General features: G+C 31.3%; 2 protein-coding genes across 3 annotated transcripts in view; both read left to right on the forward strand.

Moving 5' to 3' along the window:
• The window catches only part of LOC126886706 (protein slit), a 223,275-nt gene that overhangs the window by 173,827 nt on the left and 29,804 nt on the right, over positions 1-19,644 (forward strand). The gene's annotated exons all lie outside the window — the stretch shown is intronic.
• On the forward strand, positions 14,555-18,430 carry LOC126886707 (uncharacterized). The gene is made up of 2 exons (XM_050653706.1): positions 14,555-15,359; positions 16,988-18,430. The coding sequence occupies exons 1-2, from the start codon at positions 15,164-15,166 to the stop codon at positions 18,421-18,423; spliced, it is 1,632 nt and encodes a 543-aa protein (XP_050509663.1). The 5' UTR covers positions 14,555-15,163; the 3' UTR covers positions 18,424-18,430.

Here is a 19,644-nt window from a genome sequence, read left to right on the forward strand (position 1 = left end):
TGCAAAATATCCCGACCAATTCGTAATTTCCAGAACACAATTATTATAAAATAAATTCACCTACTTAGTTTCCAAGTTTCCAGTTTTTATTTAATTAAAAATTGTTATCTGTTGGTGTAAAATAAACTGTAGTGCACCTATTAATTAAATTAAAAACAAAATTAGAAATCCTAAGATAGATTAATAATTTTTAGAACGCTGTGTGATTATCGGGGGCCAGATTTTTTTATGGAAAAAAGGTAAAAACAAATCAGTAGTTTAATTTTGCGAATTTCGCGTCGTAGATATGGCTTTGTCAGACAGCGTTGCCAAAGTTGGAAATTATCAAAAGAAAATATTAAAGTAGAAAAAATAATATATTATGTATTTCACTTTTTGTAAACATATATAATAAACAAATTATTTAAAAACAACAAAATATTGTTTTCGTCCATTTTAAAAAAAAATGTGAAAACGTTGAATTATAATTCATTTAGTAGATGTACTTATTTGTTTACAAAAAATTAATATAGGTACAGTAATGAGTGCGCTAAGAACCGAAAGCATAATACGTTGTGAAATAAAAAGAGATATAGACATATCTGAGGAGTATAACAACTCTAACTGTGACAGGAGAAATTTATAACATTCTCCATGTTTTCTGTCACAGACGTCTAAAGGAAGGAAACTATGTACCTAAACTAATGTAAATTTATAGGTTCCCATCGATAATTTTACATCTACTAGTTTCATCTCTTTTTTTACAACTTATTATGTTTTCCATCTTTTGCGTTATTTTGCCGGTTATTAGCACTCTCATCACTATATAGGTAGTTAAATAAAAATTTAGAAAGCGTAATTGACAAACAATAATTATATTTATTGTTTTCTTGATAAAGACTTGGAAAAGTGAACGCATAATTAAATATAAAGTAATATTAGTTATCTAATTAAAATAAAACAAGCCAATGGACATGTTTCTAATAGTAAATAATAATCACTGTATTATTATTTTTTCCACTTTGATGGATAATTACGCATGTCTGTCTCTCTCAGAGACTTTGTAAACACAACTTTTCCGTCATTAGATAAAACAGGACAAATGAACTGTCGAATGAAAGCTCATGACCCAAGGATCTTATTAAGGTGAGAAATTATTGACCTTCACTTCCAGTTTTAGAGTTGAAACTTGAAGTGCTACTTTTAAGCCGCCAAAATATTATAAACGAATTATTATTGGACGCGCTTTAGCAAGACGGAAACCATTATATTCTTCCGGCTTTATGCAAGTCTGTCCGTCTGTCTGTCCGCGAATATAACTCCTACGTTATTAAAACACTCAACTCCGGAGGCGAGATAATATAGCGAGACCTGAAAGCTACGGGCGTGGAGAACTGGACAGAGATTGCTGAAGACAGAGAAAAGTGAAGGCATGTTGTCGAGTAAGCTAAAACCCACGAAGGGTTGTAACGCCACGGAGTAAATATGAGGTGTCGAATTAAGGATGTTATTAAAGCTGAGAAATTGGACCTCAAACTTCCGGTTTGAGGTCCAAGTTCCAACAAGTTGAAACTGGAAGTAGAGTTTTAAAGTCGCCGACAAAGTACAAGCGACATATTATTCGATGCGCTTTAGCAAGACGAAGGCAAGATATCAAATTAGAGCTTATAACCCAAAGATGGTATCAGAGTTGCAACCGGAAGTACTGTTTTAAAATCACCGAAATAGTACAATACATTTGTTTTTGTCTTGCTAAAGCGTGTTAAATAATACATTGCTTGTATTATTTCGGCGACTTTAAAACCGTACTTCCGGTTGTAACTATAAACGGAAGTTCAAGATCAAATTTCTTACTTCTAATATCGTCTTTGGGTTATAAGCTCTCATTCGACACATCATTTGTCATTCTATCACTGGCGGCTCTTGGCTTTAGGGACAGCGTCGGCAAGGTTTTGTCTCCAAAGGCTTCAATTTCATAGGAGATCTTTGGTTTTTGTTTTTTTTTTTATTTTTTTTTTGTTTTTTTTTTGTTTTTTTCCTATAAATTTAGAAACTATACCTGTTTATAAATTAACTCTAGTCTATGTTGTTTCGAAGTAGCAAAATGGGTTATAATGTATGTAATTGTAAAATTTATTTTTGTTTTGGAGGGATTTTAAAAGTTTTTTTCTATCGACATTTGAGACAAGTTTGACATTCTCTCCTGTTTCATGGTGTTTCGACAATACGTTTTGACTCTTTTGAGACAAGAGAAATCCCGTTCATTTGAGACAGAATTTGCCCACATTTGAGCACAATAATTTATTAATTTCGGGAACAGTTTGTTGTACCTAATGAATTGCAGTATATAAAATTATACATAGTCTGTAACTTATCCCACCTTCCGAAAATATTTGGATCAGAATATAAAACTGTAAATTCATTTTCTTATTTTATTTGATTAAAAAATGATGATAATTTTTAATGAACTTGTCTAATAGATATTTTGAAAATTCTTTGGCGAAACTTTTAAATTTTGAATAGTCAAAGAGGTCAATGACTTATAACAGTGAGTAAATAATAGTTTTGCCTGGTGCAATTGTTTTAACTTTTGTCCGGAGACCATACAATTCACTGGACATCAAGACAGCCTTCATAAATTTGCCTTACCAATTTATTTTTGATATCAAAAAATTTAATCTATCCTTTAAATTAAAACAGCAAAAATATATTATGCCTTATGGCTTCTACTCACGTCTGAAAACCTAACAACCTCTCATAAATTTAGACGTAACGCGTATCGAAGAACAATTATTGATACTTGTGAATGACATGTTACCTCTATCAGTAGTTTCGTCTACTTCTACCGAAAAGGATCAAAATGTAACTACTAATTGATTCTTTCATTCTGTGCTGTTTTAGGTACGCCGGTATATTCTTCGAGTCAGAAAATAAATTAGAAAATTCCAGATCGTATTTGTTAAACAATTTTATTTGTTCTCTATAATTAACTTGATTTAACGAATGCTTCGATACATCCTGTCCCCTAAATGGTAATTCCTAACAACTTAAAAGAATTACAATATCAATAATAATATTAATAATTAAACGACGTAAAACTATTTACCTATTTCATAATTATCCCGGCCGCGCCAGCAAGGCAATACGTGGCTACGTACGTGAGTTTCTGCCGTTTGCAGATCACCGCTCGGCCTCGGCAGAGGTACCCGCTGCCGTACTTTGCATTCAAATAAGTACGGAGAATGTGTAATTGGTTGCCTATCGGCTAATATTCAATAGCTTCTTATTATATAGCAAATCCTCGATCTGGGGAAGGCATGCCGTGCCGGGCTTTATAATAAGAATTCACACAATCGCAATCGGGTGCGGGTGCATGGCTATAGGATCATTAATTTGAAAAGTCTCTTACGCACAGCGCACAGGGATCACTTAACTAACGTATCGGGATCGAAGTCTTTTAAAAACAATGAATAAAATTTAGTCTGTATTATCTCACAGATATATTTTTTATTTCACAGAAACGAATATCATCAACTCCGATTAAATTAAATATTTAAAAAATCTATAATGCGTCCATAAATGTGTGGGTCGGCACTGCCGACCCTGCTGACCCTGACGAGCCGCCACTGCATTCTATCTCTTTTAATAAAGTAAGAATTATATTCGCGAACGGACAGACTGACCGTCGAATAATATGTCACTTGTACTATTTCTGCGACTCTAAAATAGTACTTCCAATGTTAACTCTAAAACCTGAAATGCGATCAAATTTCACACATTAATAACATCCTTGGGCTAAGAGCTTTCACTCTTACACCTCATTTGTCCTTCTGTCTGATCTAATGAAAAGTTTTGTTTACAAAGTCTCTGGGACAGACAAACTTGCATAATTGGCCATTAAAGTAGAAAAAATATGATATTAATTTTTGTTAACAAAAATAGTGTACTAACTAAATTATTTAAAAGAAAAAAACCAATAAAAAATAAACGTTGAACTATAATTCAACGTTTTGACATTTTTTAAAATTGGTGAAAACAATATTTTTTTACTTAAGTTTTTTTCTTTTAAATAATTTGTTTATTATATCTGTTTACAAAAAGTTAAATATATTATTTTTTCTACTTTAACTCTTTTCATAATTTCCAACTTTGGCAACGCTGTCTGACAAAGCCATACCTACGACGCGCGACGCGAAATTTTTTGGTGGTCCTTCCTAGTTCGGCGTGGTTCGGCCTTCCCATATCTTCTAACCCGTTTTAAATGTATAATAAATACATGTCTCTTTGTTGCTCTTATTAAAGGAGCATACCAACGATAAGAAAATACCCAGTGTGTATATGGTTACCTCTGAACAAACTGAAAAATATTCAGCCTCCCTATACACAATTACAACAAATAAATTAATATGTATGCCGTAGCGACATCTATTAAAAACAATTCGAAGTTTTATTTCCAGATTTCTAATATCGATTTCTGGTTCTACTTCTGGTCACATTGAATGAAAACCTAGGACTTATCAACTTCAGTTACTTTTTTGTCTTTAATTTTACTATTGATAGTGTGTAATCAGTGTCCGCATTTGCTCCTCTGTAACATCTCACATCTTGTACTGTTTTTGTCCACCTTTTCGGAATCAACGTATTATGCTTTATTTGATCGCCATCCGTTCTTCCTGGTATTATCCACGTTATACAGGGTGTAACTAAAATACAGGTAATAAATTAAATCACATATTCTGAGACCAAGAATAGTTCGATTGAACCTAACTTACTTAAGTACAAATGTGCACACAAAAAAAAGTTATAGCCCTTTGATGTTACAAAATAAAAATCGATTTTTTCCAATATATCGAAAACTATTAGACATTTTTTATTGAAAATGGACATGTTGCATTCTTATCTAAGGAACATCTTTAAAAAATTATAGTGAAATTTGTGCACCCCATATTTTGAACCATTTTTAAAAGAAGTCACATCTCTATAAAAGGTGCCTTATCGAAAAAATACTAGGAGGCAAAAAAGTTTTAAAACCACTGTGTTTAACTAAGGTACCTCAATAATAATCTAATTGGAACGTACACAAAAGTTTGGGGGTTTTAAGGGACCAAAACCCCATAAAATGTTTATGTAAATATATTAAAAAAGAAGCCGCATCTCGATAAAAACTGGCTTATCGAAGAAATACTAGGAGGCAAAAAAGTTTTAAAAACAGTGTGTTTAACTAATGGCAGCACAATAATAATTTAATTGGAGCGTACACAAAAGTTTGGGGAGGGGTTTAAGGGAACAAATCCCCATAAAATTTATGGGGTGTACAAATTCCACTGTTATTTTTTTATAATATATGTTTATATAATATAAATGTTTTATATAATAGATGTTTTTGCTATAAGAATACCATCTGTCAATTTTCAATAAAAAATCTCTAAGAATTTTCGATATATGGAAAAAAATCGATTTTCATTTTGTAAGTTCAAAGAGCTGTAACTTTTTTTATGTGCACATTTTTGTACTAAGGTAAGTTAGGTTCAACCGATCTATTTTTAGTGCCAGAATATGTGGTTTAATTTATGATCTGCATTTTTGTTACACCCTGTATAGGTCTGTTCTCTTTTGTGTTTATGTTTTCTACTGAGTATAATATATGTGTTTGTTGGAGATGGTAGGTTGAAGATTATCCCCTTTTTTATCATTACAACCATTTTCCTAAAGTTTAAAGTGAATAACAATAACAATCATTTATCAGAAATAGCCGCTTCTACCCACAAGTAAAGGTATGTTTCTGAGAGAGTCCCATCAGATATTTTTCAAGAGAGGTAAGTTGACTTTTTCAAGCCGATACATCGACATCGACAGGAGCTCTGGTTTAGCACATGATCACAATTTATAATGTCTGTCAATGTCTCCGCAATGCAGACTGGTCCAAACGGCATATAAAAACTGTTCCTTGCAACTAAATGATGCCAGTGGCGTTCCAAAAAAGAAAAGAACAAACTGCTCTTTACATATTTATGAAAAAAATAGAAAATCAAATATATGCAATTTCTTCAAGTATATAAATTAATGCGCTAAACTCTCCACTATCGACCTTATTTGTACTCTAAGAATTATCTTGCAACAAGCTAGTGAATAGCTTCTTCTTCTTAGGGTGCCTGTCCGTTCCGAACGTTGGCGATCATTCTAGCTATGATGACTTTGTTGGTTGCTATACGGAATAGTTGTGTTGAGGTCTTTCTATACCATGCTCTCAGATTAGCAAGCCAGGATATTCTTCTTCATCTGAGGCCCTTTTTCCTTCAATTTTACCTTGTAAAATGCATTGGAGTAGCTCGTATCTGCCTTGATTTCTCATTATATGTCCCAAGTACTGCAGCTTACGGCGCTTCACGATGTTGACTAAATCTGTGGTTGTGTTCATCCTTCATAGTACTTCTTCATTAGTGACTTTGCTTGTCCATGGTATCTTCAGGACCCTTCTGTAGAACCATAGCTCAAAAGCCTGCAGTTTCGATAAAGTTTCTGCCTTCAATGTCCACGTTTCTACTCAGTATAGAAGCACTGAGTACACGTGACATTTAAGGAGTCTTATTTTTGTTTTTAGGGTGATGTCATGGCTCTTGAACACAGAGCTCATAGACAAGATTGCACTTTTTACCTTTCCGATGCGACATTTAATCTCTTTTGTATTGTCCCACGACTCATTGATTAAAGTTCCCAAGTAGTTGTATTGTGAGACACGTTCAATTCTCATTTGGTTCACCCACAGATTTGCTCCAGTTATGTTTTGCTTGCTGATGATCATTAGCTTGGTTTTGCTTGTGTTTATATCTAGTCCGTATGTTCTACTTGTTTCCGTTATTTGTGAATTAAAGAATGGCAAAGTAATATAAATATAATTTTTATTAACTTCGAAAAGGCCATCGATAGTATAAACAGAGAGCAAATGTGGAAGATTCTAAAACTACGTGGACTACCGATGAAAAGCATTTATTCTACAAGGGATACAGAGCCACACTGGAACTGGAACATGGGGGAGAAATGGTAAAAGATATAACGGTAAAAAACGGAGTTAAACAAGGATGCGTACTGTCCCCGACTCTATTCCTAATCATAACGGAGTGGATCATAGATAAAGTAAGCGATAAAAAATCAGGTACTTATTAGGTGGAACTTTCACAACCAGTTGGAGAACGCAGATGACATGAGTTCGCAGATGACATTCTCCGTAGAAGCTTGGAAATGGAAACTAAATGCATGGGAAAAAATAGAAAGTCCTAAGTTCAGTTACGTACAGGTTACGTACTAGCAACGAGAGATAACTAAAAAGATAACTAGATATGAACCAGGATCTCTATATCTGCTTTATAGATAAAACGCTTTTGCTAGAGTAGTACATCAGAAACTTAGAACTGTTAAAAGAAAAGAACGTGGACAGTCGAGATATACGGATTATTGTTTGTACTGGAAACAAAAAGCAAAGGTTAGAATCGAAAATGTCGAAACAGATATTGTAGAAATCAAAAAAGGCGTTAGACAGGGTTGCGTGTTGTCCCCATTGTTATTCAATCAGTGTAGCGAAGCTATTTTTAAGGAACCAATATCAGAGGAAGAGCAGGGTATAGCAATAAACGGAAAAATCTTGAACAACATAAGGTTCACAGACGACGTTGCTGTCTAGAAGGACTTCAACGCTTAGTAAATAGATTACCTACATAAAGTCAATATAAAATATGGACTACAAATGAACGTTAAGAAAACCAAGTTCATGATTATTTCTAGGCAACATACAGTAGGAATGCTAGATATCGAGGGAAAGCAAGTAGAAAGAGTGAATAACTACAAATATCTGGGAAGCTGGGTACATGAAAACAATGACCAAGCTAGAGAAATCAGGACACGTATTGAAATTACAAGACAAGCAATTATAAAAATGAAAAAAATGTTTGTTAATCGAAACCTTCCTCTGGAGCTGAGGATAAGAGCTTTAAGATTCTACGTGTTCTGGGCTTTGTTATATGGAATGGACACTAAAAGTGGATAATATAAAGAAATTGGAATCATTTGAGATGTGGTGCTACAGAAAGATTTTGAAAATACCATAGATCTAACGAGTTACGAAGGCAGAAGTGTTAAGGAGACTGCAAAAGGATTGTGAGGTCATAAAAAACATTAAAACAAGAAAGCTGGATATTTAGGCAATATTACCAGAGGTGCAAAATATGAGATATTATGGCTCAAAATGCAAGGTATAATTAAGGGTAAATGATACATAGGAAGACGAAGAATTTCCTGGCTAGAAACCTCAGAGAAAACCGGTATAGTTGCAGCTCAGTTGATTTTTTCAGAGTAGCCGCCAAGAAAATATGTATAACAAGGCAAATATGTATAATTGGGATGTGGTAAACGGCAAACAGAATATGTATAAATAAGTTAGTCTTGGCGCCAAATAGAGGTCACCGTGTACTTTTCAATTCTGATGGACAAACTCAACGGTTTCCTATGGATTTTTGGCTGTTGATTACGAATTTTGAGGGTAGATTTCGATTCGAGTGGTCAAAAAATTGTTATAAAAAATTTAATTGTTTATAAGGCTCTGGCTCATAAACTAAAAGAAATAAAAAAAAGGTTTCAAATAAAATTTGTTCCTTAATAAAAAAACGAAGAAAAACGTTTACTAAACTTAAATCCAACGATTAGAACACAAGATATTGTAAAATTAGTGCACAATACAAATTGCAAATTGCAAAATAAGTATTTTTCCAAGCTTTACCGATCGTAACTCGGATTCTACGATCGTAAATGAGCCTTAGAAGATTTCATTTTAAAGCTTAATTAATACGCTTCCAAACAAAGTTTGTTAAATTATTTTATCTTCATTTGTTTTAAAGTTATACCCATTTGAAGTTATAATTTTCTTAAAAAATATACATTAATTTGTTTATAAGGGTTTGAAGCAAATTTGAACTATAAACATTTATACTTTAATTAATAATAATGATAGAAGAACTCAAAAGGAACAATTTGAGCTTATGAAAATGTTCGTAAGTTTATTTTTGGCCAAGATATCGATATTTTGGCTACGAATTTCGTTACTTACTTGACTGTGAGCCGATCTTGCGCCTCATAGCGCGCCATTAAAATATCGATATCTTGGCCAAAAATACACTGACGAACATTTTCATAAGCTCAAATTGTTCCTTTTGAGTTCTATCATTATTGTTAATTAAAGTATTATTATTTATAGCTCAAATTTGTTTGAAACCCTTTAAAACTGATAAACCTATAACTTTAAAACAAATAAAGATAAAGTAATTTAACAAACTGTGTTTGGAAGCCTATTAATAAGGCTTTAAAATGAGATCTTCTAAGGCTTATTTGAATTTGTAGAAGCCGAGTTACGATCGATAAAGCTTCGAAAAATACTTATTTTGCAATTTGTATTGTGCACTAATTGTACAATATTTTCTTCGTTTTTTATTAAGGAACAAATTTTATTTGAAACATTTTTTTATCTTTTAGTTTATGGGCCAGAGAATTGTTGACCACTCGGATCGAAATCCACCCTCTAAATTCGTAATTAGCAGCCAAAAATCCATAAGAAACCGTTGAGTTTGTTCATCAGAATTGAAAAGGACACGGTGACCCCTCTGGCGCCTAGACTAAGTTAGTAACTAAAAAAACTAAGATGTCATAAAATAATTTGCTACAATATTACGACACTCAAAGAAAAAAATATAAATTGAGGTAATTTTTAAAAGTAATCTCATGATGAGACTATATTCTACGCCACTGGCCCGGTAACAAGAAGTCAGTTCCTTTTATTTCAGTTATTCACTTGTGTTCGGCCTTTATACTGTGTCTTCTGTAGAATAATAAGATAGACAGAAATTCTCACTTCCTTTCGTGCATTTTCTATGCCACTTGACATCCGTGCTATACAGAAATAATTGAAAATCTGTCTAGAATGAATGGATACGTGAGAAAAAGTTTAGCAATTTTGAAATGGAAGTTTTTTTTTATTCAAATTGCTTTAGAGATATTTTATCTAATGATCCAATTCAGATTTTATGGATATAAAAAAGTTTTGGTGTGTGGCTTGAGAATAGGAAAATTGGTAATTCTGGGATGTGAAAAAATGTATATTGATAAAGCTTTTTTAAAGCTTAGGGTTTAATATAAAATGGTATAATTTAAAATAATTACATATAGTATTTCCTACGGCCATGAAACAGTCAAACTTTTCATCTCTTCAAGAAACGTCAAATACTTTTTCTTTCCTTCAGTTTAAATTTTGGTATTTGTACAGAGGCGTAACAGAGGCCCCCGTCGTCTAATATATTATATTAGTCGTCTAATATATGTCAAAATGTGTAATTGTTATATCTACTTATTATATTATTTTAAGCGTACATACGCAACATTTTTTATGCAGTGCAATATTGAAAATGAAGTTGCCCATCAGATAGATATGTTATTCTACACCAACAAAGATGAAAAATGTTGTCATAAACAGTGCATGAATACATTAATGGCCCAGTAAGTGACCGTTTTGGAATGTAATTATCAGCGTCACGATGAATTTTATAGGTTCTACTTATCCTTTACTTCAAAGTTGAACTTGTGCCGTTGGTTGCTTTTACTTAGGGGGTAAAAGTCACCCTTCTCGGGTGTGAAAAACATACGTTTAAAATAAATCCGGAAATTGATAAATTGACTAATTATGAGCAACTTCTGGACTATACAGATTGTTTATCTAAGTCCTAAGTTAATACTTTTCGAGTTATTTGCGAGTGAAAATGTTTATTTTTCAACAAAAAAACACGTTTTCAGGCGGTTTTTCGCAAATAACTCAAAAAACAAGTATTTTATCGAATTTAATGTTCAGAGAAATAAGGAAAAAAAATATCGTGTTGGTGACACATCCCCCTCCAGGCTGAAACCAAATTTTTCGAGTAATATGGTCATGTATAATAATAATCTATATGTTTCCTGCAGCCGATTTTGATGATATACATAGTTATAAACAAATGAAGATCAAAAAACGGTAAATTTTCGCTTTTTTCGTCTATTACTAAGAAAATAGTCATTTTAAACAAATTTGAGAGTAATAAACTCATAAACCGTATAAAAAACTTCAATATGGCGTTCGCTGAATATGTCTATCCTTATTGGTTACTTAGAAAATTGCCATAAATCATAAATTTTGAGTTTTTTATAAATATTCATAACTTATGTAAAAATTAACTTAGAACCTTCTTATTACATGGAATGCTGAGACTTATGGTGCTTAAATTATACCCTAAATTCCAAAGCAATTGGTCAAATAGTTTAAAAGTTATTTAATTTGTTTATCCAAAATTATTTTTTTTGCAACACTGTAAGTCAGAAAATGATGAAGTTACAGTAATATTTTGGATAGTTTATGAAAGAAGAAAATTTACAGTATTAATTTAATTTAAAAAAAATGACAAAAAATAATTATAGATATTGCAAAATGATTTTGCAAAAACATGTGAATTAAAAAAATGGGGGGCTAACTTTGTCCCTAAATGTCCTAGAACAGTTGTTTTTCTTTCTAAATGTGTATAAAAATTCAGTCTTTCTAAATATGAAAAAATAATTTTTCTACGGGTAACGGTTAAAAAGTTATTCTAATTGTTTATAAGTAAGCAAAGAATGGACATGTTTTTGCAAAATAATTTCACACTGTTTAAAATTATTTTTTGTCATTTATTTTTAATTAAGGTAATAGTATAAATGTTCTTCTTTCATAAACTGTCAGAAGTATTATTGTAACCTCATAATTTTCTGACTTGTAGTGTTGCAAAAAAAATGAATTTGGGAAAAATAAATTAAATAACTTTTAAACTATTTGACCAATTGCTTTGAAATTTAAAATACAATTTAAGTACAAGAAGTCTCGGCATTCCGTGTAATAAGAAGATTCTAAGTTAATTTTTACCTAAGTTACGAATATTTATAAAAACTCAATATTTATGATTTATTTTGCAATTTTCTAAGCAACCAATAAGGTTGGACATATTCAGCGAATGCCATATTGACGTTTATGAGTTTCTTACTCTCAAATTTGTTTAAAGTGCTTAACTTTTTGGTAATAGACGAAAAAAGCGATAATTTACCGTTTTTCGATCTTCATTTGTTTATAACTATGTATATCATCAAAATCGGCTGCAGGAAACATATAGGTTAATAATATAGATGTCCATACTACTCAAAAAATTTGGTTTCGGCCTGGAGGGGGATGTGTCACGAGAAAAACCTTATTTCTCTGGACTAATTATTAAAACAATATTTTTAGCAAAAATGTAGCTTATAAAAAACAAAAAAAAGAATTTTCATGAAGTCTATTGACAAACTAAAAAAAGTTGTAGCTCATCAAACTTTTTCTTATTCGTTCAATTCCAAATTGAATATTTCAACGTTAAACCCAAAAAATGAAGCACTTTTCGGGAAAAACTCATTAAAACTGTTTTTAAATGCATAAATAAAGCTTTTTTTTTTGTTTTTTACAAAACTTCCTAGCATCAAAACTGAGCGAATTACGCTCAAAATTAAGTTGGTCCCTATTTTTGGTAAAAAAAATTGTGAAAATCACCCATTAATTAGCATCCCGAATTAAATTAATTGTTAGCGCTTTACAAGTTACTATACTTATTACCCCAGGCTGTGGGCGAAAAAACGTGATATAATTCAGGAATTTTTGAAACCTATCAGGTGTTGTAAAGGACGATGCCAGGAATAACTTCTACTCAAATGTAACCAAAAATATTGTGCGCTTTTTTTTTAATTGCGATTTTCATTTGTTAAATTTGCATTTTTTATTGATTTTTAATTTTGTAGCTGAGGATATTGATTTTAGAGAAAAACTTTTAAATAGAAAGTTGTAGTAAATTAAAAAACCTACAATTTGAGCTGTGGTAAGTTTAATTTCGTTAATTGGTTATTGCAAAACAGCCTGCGAAAGGTTCAAAATGGCCGTTTTTTACAATTGCATTATTTATTGTACAAAGAATTTTTTTATTTTTTAAAGCTTTAAAATGAAGATCTTTCAATTCCAAACATAAAAAAAATTGTAAAGCCAGATTAACGAATTTTCTGCTAAGATATTATAAATTGTTTTTTTTTTCTTAAATCATAGTGCCTTTATTTATAACAATTAAGAAATTATTCTACAGTCATTGACTAAAGAAAGACTTATGTTATCTTAAAATAAAAATTATTATAACATATAATTATATTTAATTATTAAAAATTATTTTTTAAATCGGTGCTTTTGCAAGCGGCCGAATTTTGCAAATCGCCCGGCTCGCTTCAAATCCGCGCGCTCGGAAAATTTTTACGTAACTTGTATTAAATGACAGAAAACAATTTAATAATATTACCATTATAATATACAGTCTATTTACCACTTATTTGTTTTTCTTTATAAACTTTTATATGTGAAATCCAAAAAGAATAGTCACTACAAGAAGAAAAAGTTTTATGTATATTGTAGTAAGAAGTAACATTATTATTATTATATTTATATAACAATGAAAAAATTAAAAATATAGTTATATATTTCATATAATATATGTATCATTTTTGTAATATTATTTCTTCAGAAATGAAATTTCACATATAAAAGTTTATCAAGAAAAACAAATACAGTGGTAAATAGATTGTATATTATAACGGTAATATTATTAAATTGTTTTCTGTCAAAATTTAATACAAGTTACGTGAAAATTTTCCGACCGCGCGGATTTGAAGCGAGCCGGGCGATTTGCAAAATTCGGCCGCTCGCAAAAGCACCGATTTTAAAAATAATTTTTAATAATTAAATGTAATTATATTTTATAATAATTTTTATTCTAAGATAATATAAGTCTTTCTTTAGTCAATGACCATAAAATAATTTCTTAATTGTTATAAATAAAGGCACTACGACTTAAGAAAAAAAAACAATTATCTCGGCTTCAGTTGGTTGTAGAAATTTTTTATTTTTTTATAAATCTTCGTTTTGTCTTCAGCAACAATAATCTGTAAGTTATAAACTCCTAGGATGTACAGGGCCGCTACAGCTCTAAATGTTTATAACGAAATTTGCCCCCTTATTTGCAAACCCAAAAATTATCTCGACTTCAGTTGGTCGTAGAAATTTTTTATTTTTTTATAAATCTTTGTTTCATCTTTTGCAACAATAATCTGTAAGTTAAAAACTCATAGGATGTACAGGGCCGCTTCAGCTCTAAATGTTTATAACGAAATTTGCCCCCTTATTTTCAAACCCAAAAATTAGAGGTTTAAAAATGTTTTACGCCTTTATTTACATCAGAATATGAAAATATAAATCTTTCGAAGGAGATTGGATGTTCCACTAACTTTCTACGATTTTTTTTTTCAAAAAGTTATAGCCTTCGACATTTGACCTCTTGTGATAAACAATTTATAATATCTAAGCAACAAATTCGTTAATCTGGCTTTACAATTTTTTTTATGTTTGGAATTGAAAGATCTTAATTTCAAAGCTTTAAAAAATAAAAAAAAATTATTTGTACAATAAATCCGTGGCTGGCGTGAATAACTTGACAAGTCGAAATTTTGCATTTTTGTGATATTTATTGCAATGGATTGCTTATTAATGACTTTATGCTGTGAATAACTGAATATCTTAAGAAATCACATTAATAACGTTTAAACCCATTGTGAATATACTGACAGCTCTTTGAAAGCCGAGATATATCTAATATCTATAGATATCAAATTGATAAAGAAAATTTAAATTTGACCAGTCGAGTTGTTGACATAATCTTTACTTTAGATTCCTTTACGTATTTTTATAACTCATTTTGTGATGTTACACTTGTTAGAATGCCACTATATCTAATGTGATACATCGACTTATCCAGTTATTCCTGATCCTCTTTTTGTAATAATAAATTGATAACTAGTTATGTGAAACTTGACGTCTCGTTTCTGACTATTATGTATTTTGATATCATGACTTGTCATTTTGGGTACAATATGATCTTAAGTTGATAAAATGAGATGCACGATCTGAACATTTCCCGCCTTCAATATCAGGATGCTTCGATTATGTAGGTGCGTGGGTCACGTGATGTACATACAGTTTAACGGTTTTCTGTCTGCTGCCGCTGTTCAGTTGTTCAGTTAATCACATATGTTAATGTTGAAAACACCAGTTACTTCTGTTACAATGGCGAAGCGGGTACAATTTTTAAGAGAATTGCACAAAAATGTCAAAGAAGGTTGTGTACCAAGTAATGACGAGGAATTTCTGGAAGTGGAAAATCTTATTCCAGAGAATAAAAGTGAAAGTTGTTCACCAACAGGAGAAAACAATATCCTAGAAGAAGGTAAGTGTAAGGCTTTACTGTAAGAAATGCATGCTAATTTGGTAAAAAAACTTATATTAAAGGTAACAAAAGTTGCATGTTTACCTTTGTACTCAAGTATCAATTTGTGAGATATTGTTAGAGGCAATGGGTTTTAAAATGTATGTCGTATGCTATGGTTATAGCGTTGATTGAATATAGGCTTAAAGGCGTTACAACTATTCATTTTAATTATAAATTATTATCCTTATATACACTGAAAACATAACTGGTTTAATCTTTTTTCTTCGAGGTATGGGGCACACAATTTTTCAGTTACGTTTCATAGTAAACTTTAGCCCAGGAAATATTTGAATATTTGTGAACATTGCCGTAGGTACAAAATATCAACTAAATAGTCTAGTAAAAATAAAATGACATGAACGTTATTGTTTTTTAGTAAGTACCTATCTTTAATTCAAAAAGTTGTGAACTGCCGTATCTAAAAGTTGGTCTATATTTCTGAATATTTTGTAAAATAATACTTTGCAAAGTAAGGTGCTAAATTAAAATCATCAGAATTTTTTCGAAATAGGTTGTCTTTATCAAATAAAATAGCTGTTACATCAATGTATTTTTTTTGTTAATATGACTACGCAAAATTTATTAATGAAATAATTGTAAAAACGTGGATGTTAATCAATTTTTAATAGGTTGTAATGATATCAACGGAAATTTTTGTGAGAAATTTATTTAAATTAGCTAGGTGTGTAGAATTGTATACAGTGTGGGCCAAAACAAAAACTCAACCTCGATATTTGGCAGTATTTATTAGATTTTAAAGAAATAACGAAAGAGGTCGATTTTTGATCTAAGGGGGACACATTTTTACGGTACATACATTTGCATTTTGTCAACCACCTCCCTTCCACTTCCCCCGCCACTTATTTTTAAATAGGGAATATGGGTCCTATGCTAGTCCATTTGAAAGGAAATTAAATTCTATATTCAGTAATATAAACATTAACATAATTATTTATAAAGGGTGTCTAAGAAAAAAAAAATTAAATTAAATTATTTCACCCAAAAAGAAGAATATATGTAATTTATTTAACTGAAAATACATTATACTGCTGACAGAAAACAGAAAAAAATGTTTATTTGATAACTAAACATTGTTTGTTGCTTAAATTCAATTTTCAACCTACCACGAGACAGATGGGTGGCAGCTTGAACATTGAAATTAAGCGAAAAGCAATGTTTATTTATCAAAAAACATTTTTTTCTGTTTTGTGACAGCAGTAGAATGTATTTTGAATTAAATAAATTACATACATTCTTCTTTTTGGGTGAAAAAATTTAACTAAATTTTTTTCTTGGACACCGCCTATAAATAATTATGTTAATGTTTATATTACTGAGTATAGAATTCAATATTCTTTCAAATGAGCTAGCACAGGACCCATATTCCCTATTTAAAAATATGTAGTGGGGGAAGTGGAAGGGAAGTGGTTGACAAATGGCGGATGTATGTAATGTAAAAATTTGTCCCCCTTAGATCAAAAATCGACCTGTTTAGTCAATTCTTTAAAATCTAATAAATACTGCTAAATATTGAGGTGGATTGTTTCCTTTGGGTCACACTCTATTATTATTATTTTTTTTTTCAGACTTAAATCTCTCAGACGATAGTGTAGCAGATCCAGATTATGTTTTACCCAAAGAAAATTTCATGAAACATCCAGTCGAAAACCTGCAAAATAACGACAGCAACTCTGATACGGAAAATATTCCAGTTTTGCAAACTCTAACCAGTAGAAATGATACAAAAAGAAAAGGTCGAACACGAAGAGAAAGAGAAGAATGTAAAAGGTTTAGAAATGCAGGAGAGAGCTATAATACAGAAAAAGGCAAAACTAAACCCAAAAGATTATCGAAAAACTTATTACCTTGTAGGCTAAAATGTGCGGAAAGGTTCAGTGAAGCCGAAAGGGCTACATGTTTTAATGATTACTGGAAGTTAGGGAGTAGAGATCGAAGGGCTATGTACATATCGGGGTTAGTTTCAATTTTACCTAAAAAGACCCAGAAAACCGACGGCAGAGCAATAAATAGAGAGTGTTATTGTACATACAAACTGATCGTTAATAATGAAGCAAAACGAACCTGCAAAGAATGTTTTTGTAGAATATTAGGGGAGACTAAAGGATTTATCAATGTACTTGTCCAGAAGAAGAAGTTTTCTTCAACCGGAATAATAGAATCCGATCAAAGGGGTGTAGGTCCTCCTGCCAACAAAAAAAGTATAGAAGATATAACTTCAGTCAAAAATCATATTCTATCTTTTCCTAGCTACGAAAGCCATTACTGTAGAAAATCCACGAATAAAAAATATTTATCTCCTGATCTTTCTATAGCAAAAATGTATAGGCTATATAAAGAAACTTGCTTAGAGCCGGTTTCTTTAAAACTGTACTCAAACTGTTTTCACGACTTAAAACTGTCTTTTAAAAAACCATCAAAAGACACCTGTCACACCTGTGATATGATAACGATGCAGATGAAGTTAGCTGAGGAAAATGGAGATTTAAAAATTCAGTTAGCTGAGCATCATTTGCAGGCTGAAAAGGCTTATTCTGCAAAACGCGCCAGTAAAGTAAGAGCTCAAGAAGATTCCTCGTTTCAGGCTTATGCGTTTGACCTCCAACAGTGTCTACCCACACCACTTTTACAAACCTCAATTGCCTTTTACAAGAGGCAGCTTTGGACCTTTAATTTAACGGTTCACAACTTGGCAACGGATGAAGCTACGTGTTACATGTGGGATGAGACAATTGGAGCACGTGGTGCAAATCAAATCGCATCCTGTCTGTGGCACTTTTGTTTAAATTATCTTCCACCAGTTGTCAAAGAAATTACATTCTTTTCAGATACTTGCGGTGGACAGAATAAAAATAACATCGTGGCAATGATGTTTACATTTTTATTAGACAAGCACCCAACTTTAGAAATTATTAATCACAAATTTCTCCTTAGTGGTCATAGTCACATGGAATGTGACTCTGATCACGCCATTATTGAGAAAACTAAAAAAAAACACAAATGAAAATTAACCATCTTCATGATTGGATTCAACTGGTTAGATCATGTAAGATAAAAAACCCATTTAAAGTTGTTCATATGAGTTTAAACGATTTTTATAATTTTACTGAGCTTGGCTTAAGAAAAGGACCTTTCACAATTAGAAAAAAGGATGTTGCTGGAGATAAGTTTTTATGGCAACCGGTTAAATGGCTGCAATATCAAAAATCCGTTGGCGAAATTCATTTTAAAGATAATCTCGAAGATAATACCCTCTTTAAATGTCTTACTTTCGGAAAAAGAGGAAAACCTACACACTCCTTTCACTTAAACGTAATAACGAAAGAACCTTTACCAATAAGCAAAGAAAAGAAAAAAGATCTTCTGGACATTTTGCATCTAATAGATCCTTTGTTCCACGACTTCTATTCAAATATAAAAACAACTGAAACCAAATCAACAGATCCCGATATTGACGAAAGAGATCCAGATGATGTCGATAATGACAATGCAGATGAAGAGAGCATTGAATAATAACAAAAACTATTTACTGTTTTTAGTTTTATTTGTATGTGACAAAGAAGACTGTTTTATTTTAGTTACAATTTTTTATTTTATGTTTCGTTCCTGTTAGTTTCTGAAATAAATATTCCAAACCGAAGGGCATGTTTTATTTAGCTGTAAAGTTCTCTATTTCATCAGATTTATTTAAATTAGAGTTAGTTGCTTATGGTGAATAAGTTGACAAATACTAGGTGAACAATGTGACAAGTCTGATTTCTATAAAATAACCAAAGGAAATCCCACTTTTTTTCCAGATTTGTAAAAATCGACTAAAATTACTTATATTTACGATACTAAACTAAAAAAAAGTTAATAATCTTTTTTACAGCTAATTGTCCAAACTTAAAATCAATGCCCTGAAAAACTGCATTTTTAGACATGTCAACATATTCACGCCAGCCACGGAAATAATGCAATTGTAAAAAGCGGCCATTTTGGACGTTTCGCAGGCTGTTTTGCAATAACCAATTAACGAAATTAAACTTACCATAGCTCAAATTGTAGGTTTTTTAATTTACTACAACTTTCTATTTAAAAGTTTTTCTCTAAAATCAATATCCTAAGCTACAAAATTAAAAATCAATAAAAATTGCAAATTTAACAAATGAAAATCGCAATTAAAAAAAAAAGCGCACAATATTTTTGGTTACATTTTAGTAGAAGTTATTCCTGGCTTCGTCCT

The sequence above is a fragment of the Diabrotica virgifera genome, chromosome 6 (assembly GCF_917563875.1).
Source record: "Diabrotica virgifera virgifera chromosome 6, PGI_DIABVI_V3a".
In the NCBI taxonomy this organism is placed as follows: Eukaryota; Metazoa; Arthropoda; class Insecta; order Coleoptera; family Chrysomelidae; genus Diabrotica; species Diabrotica virgifera.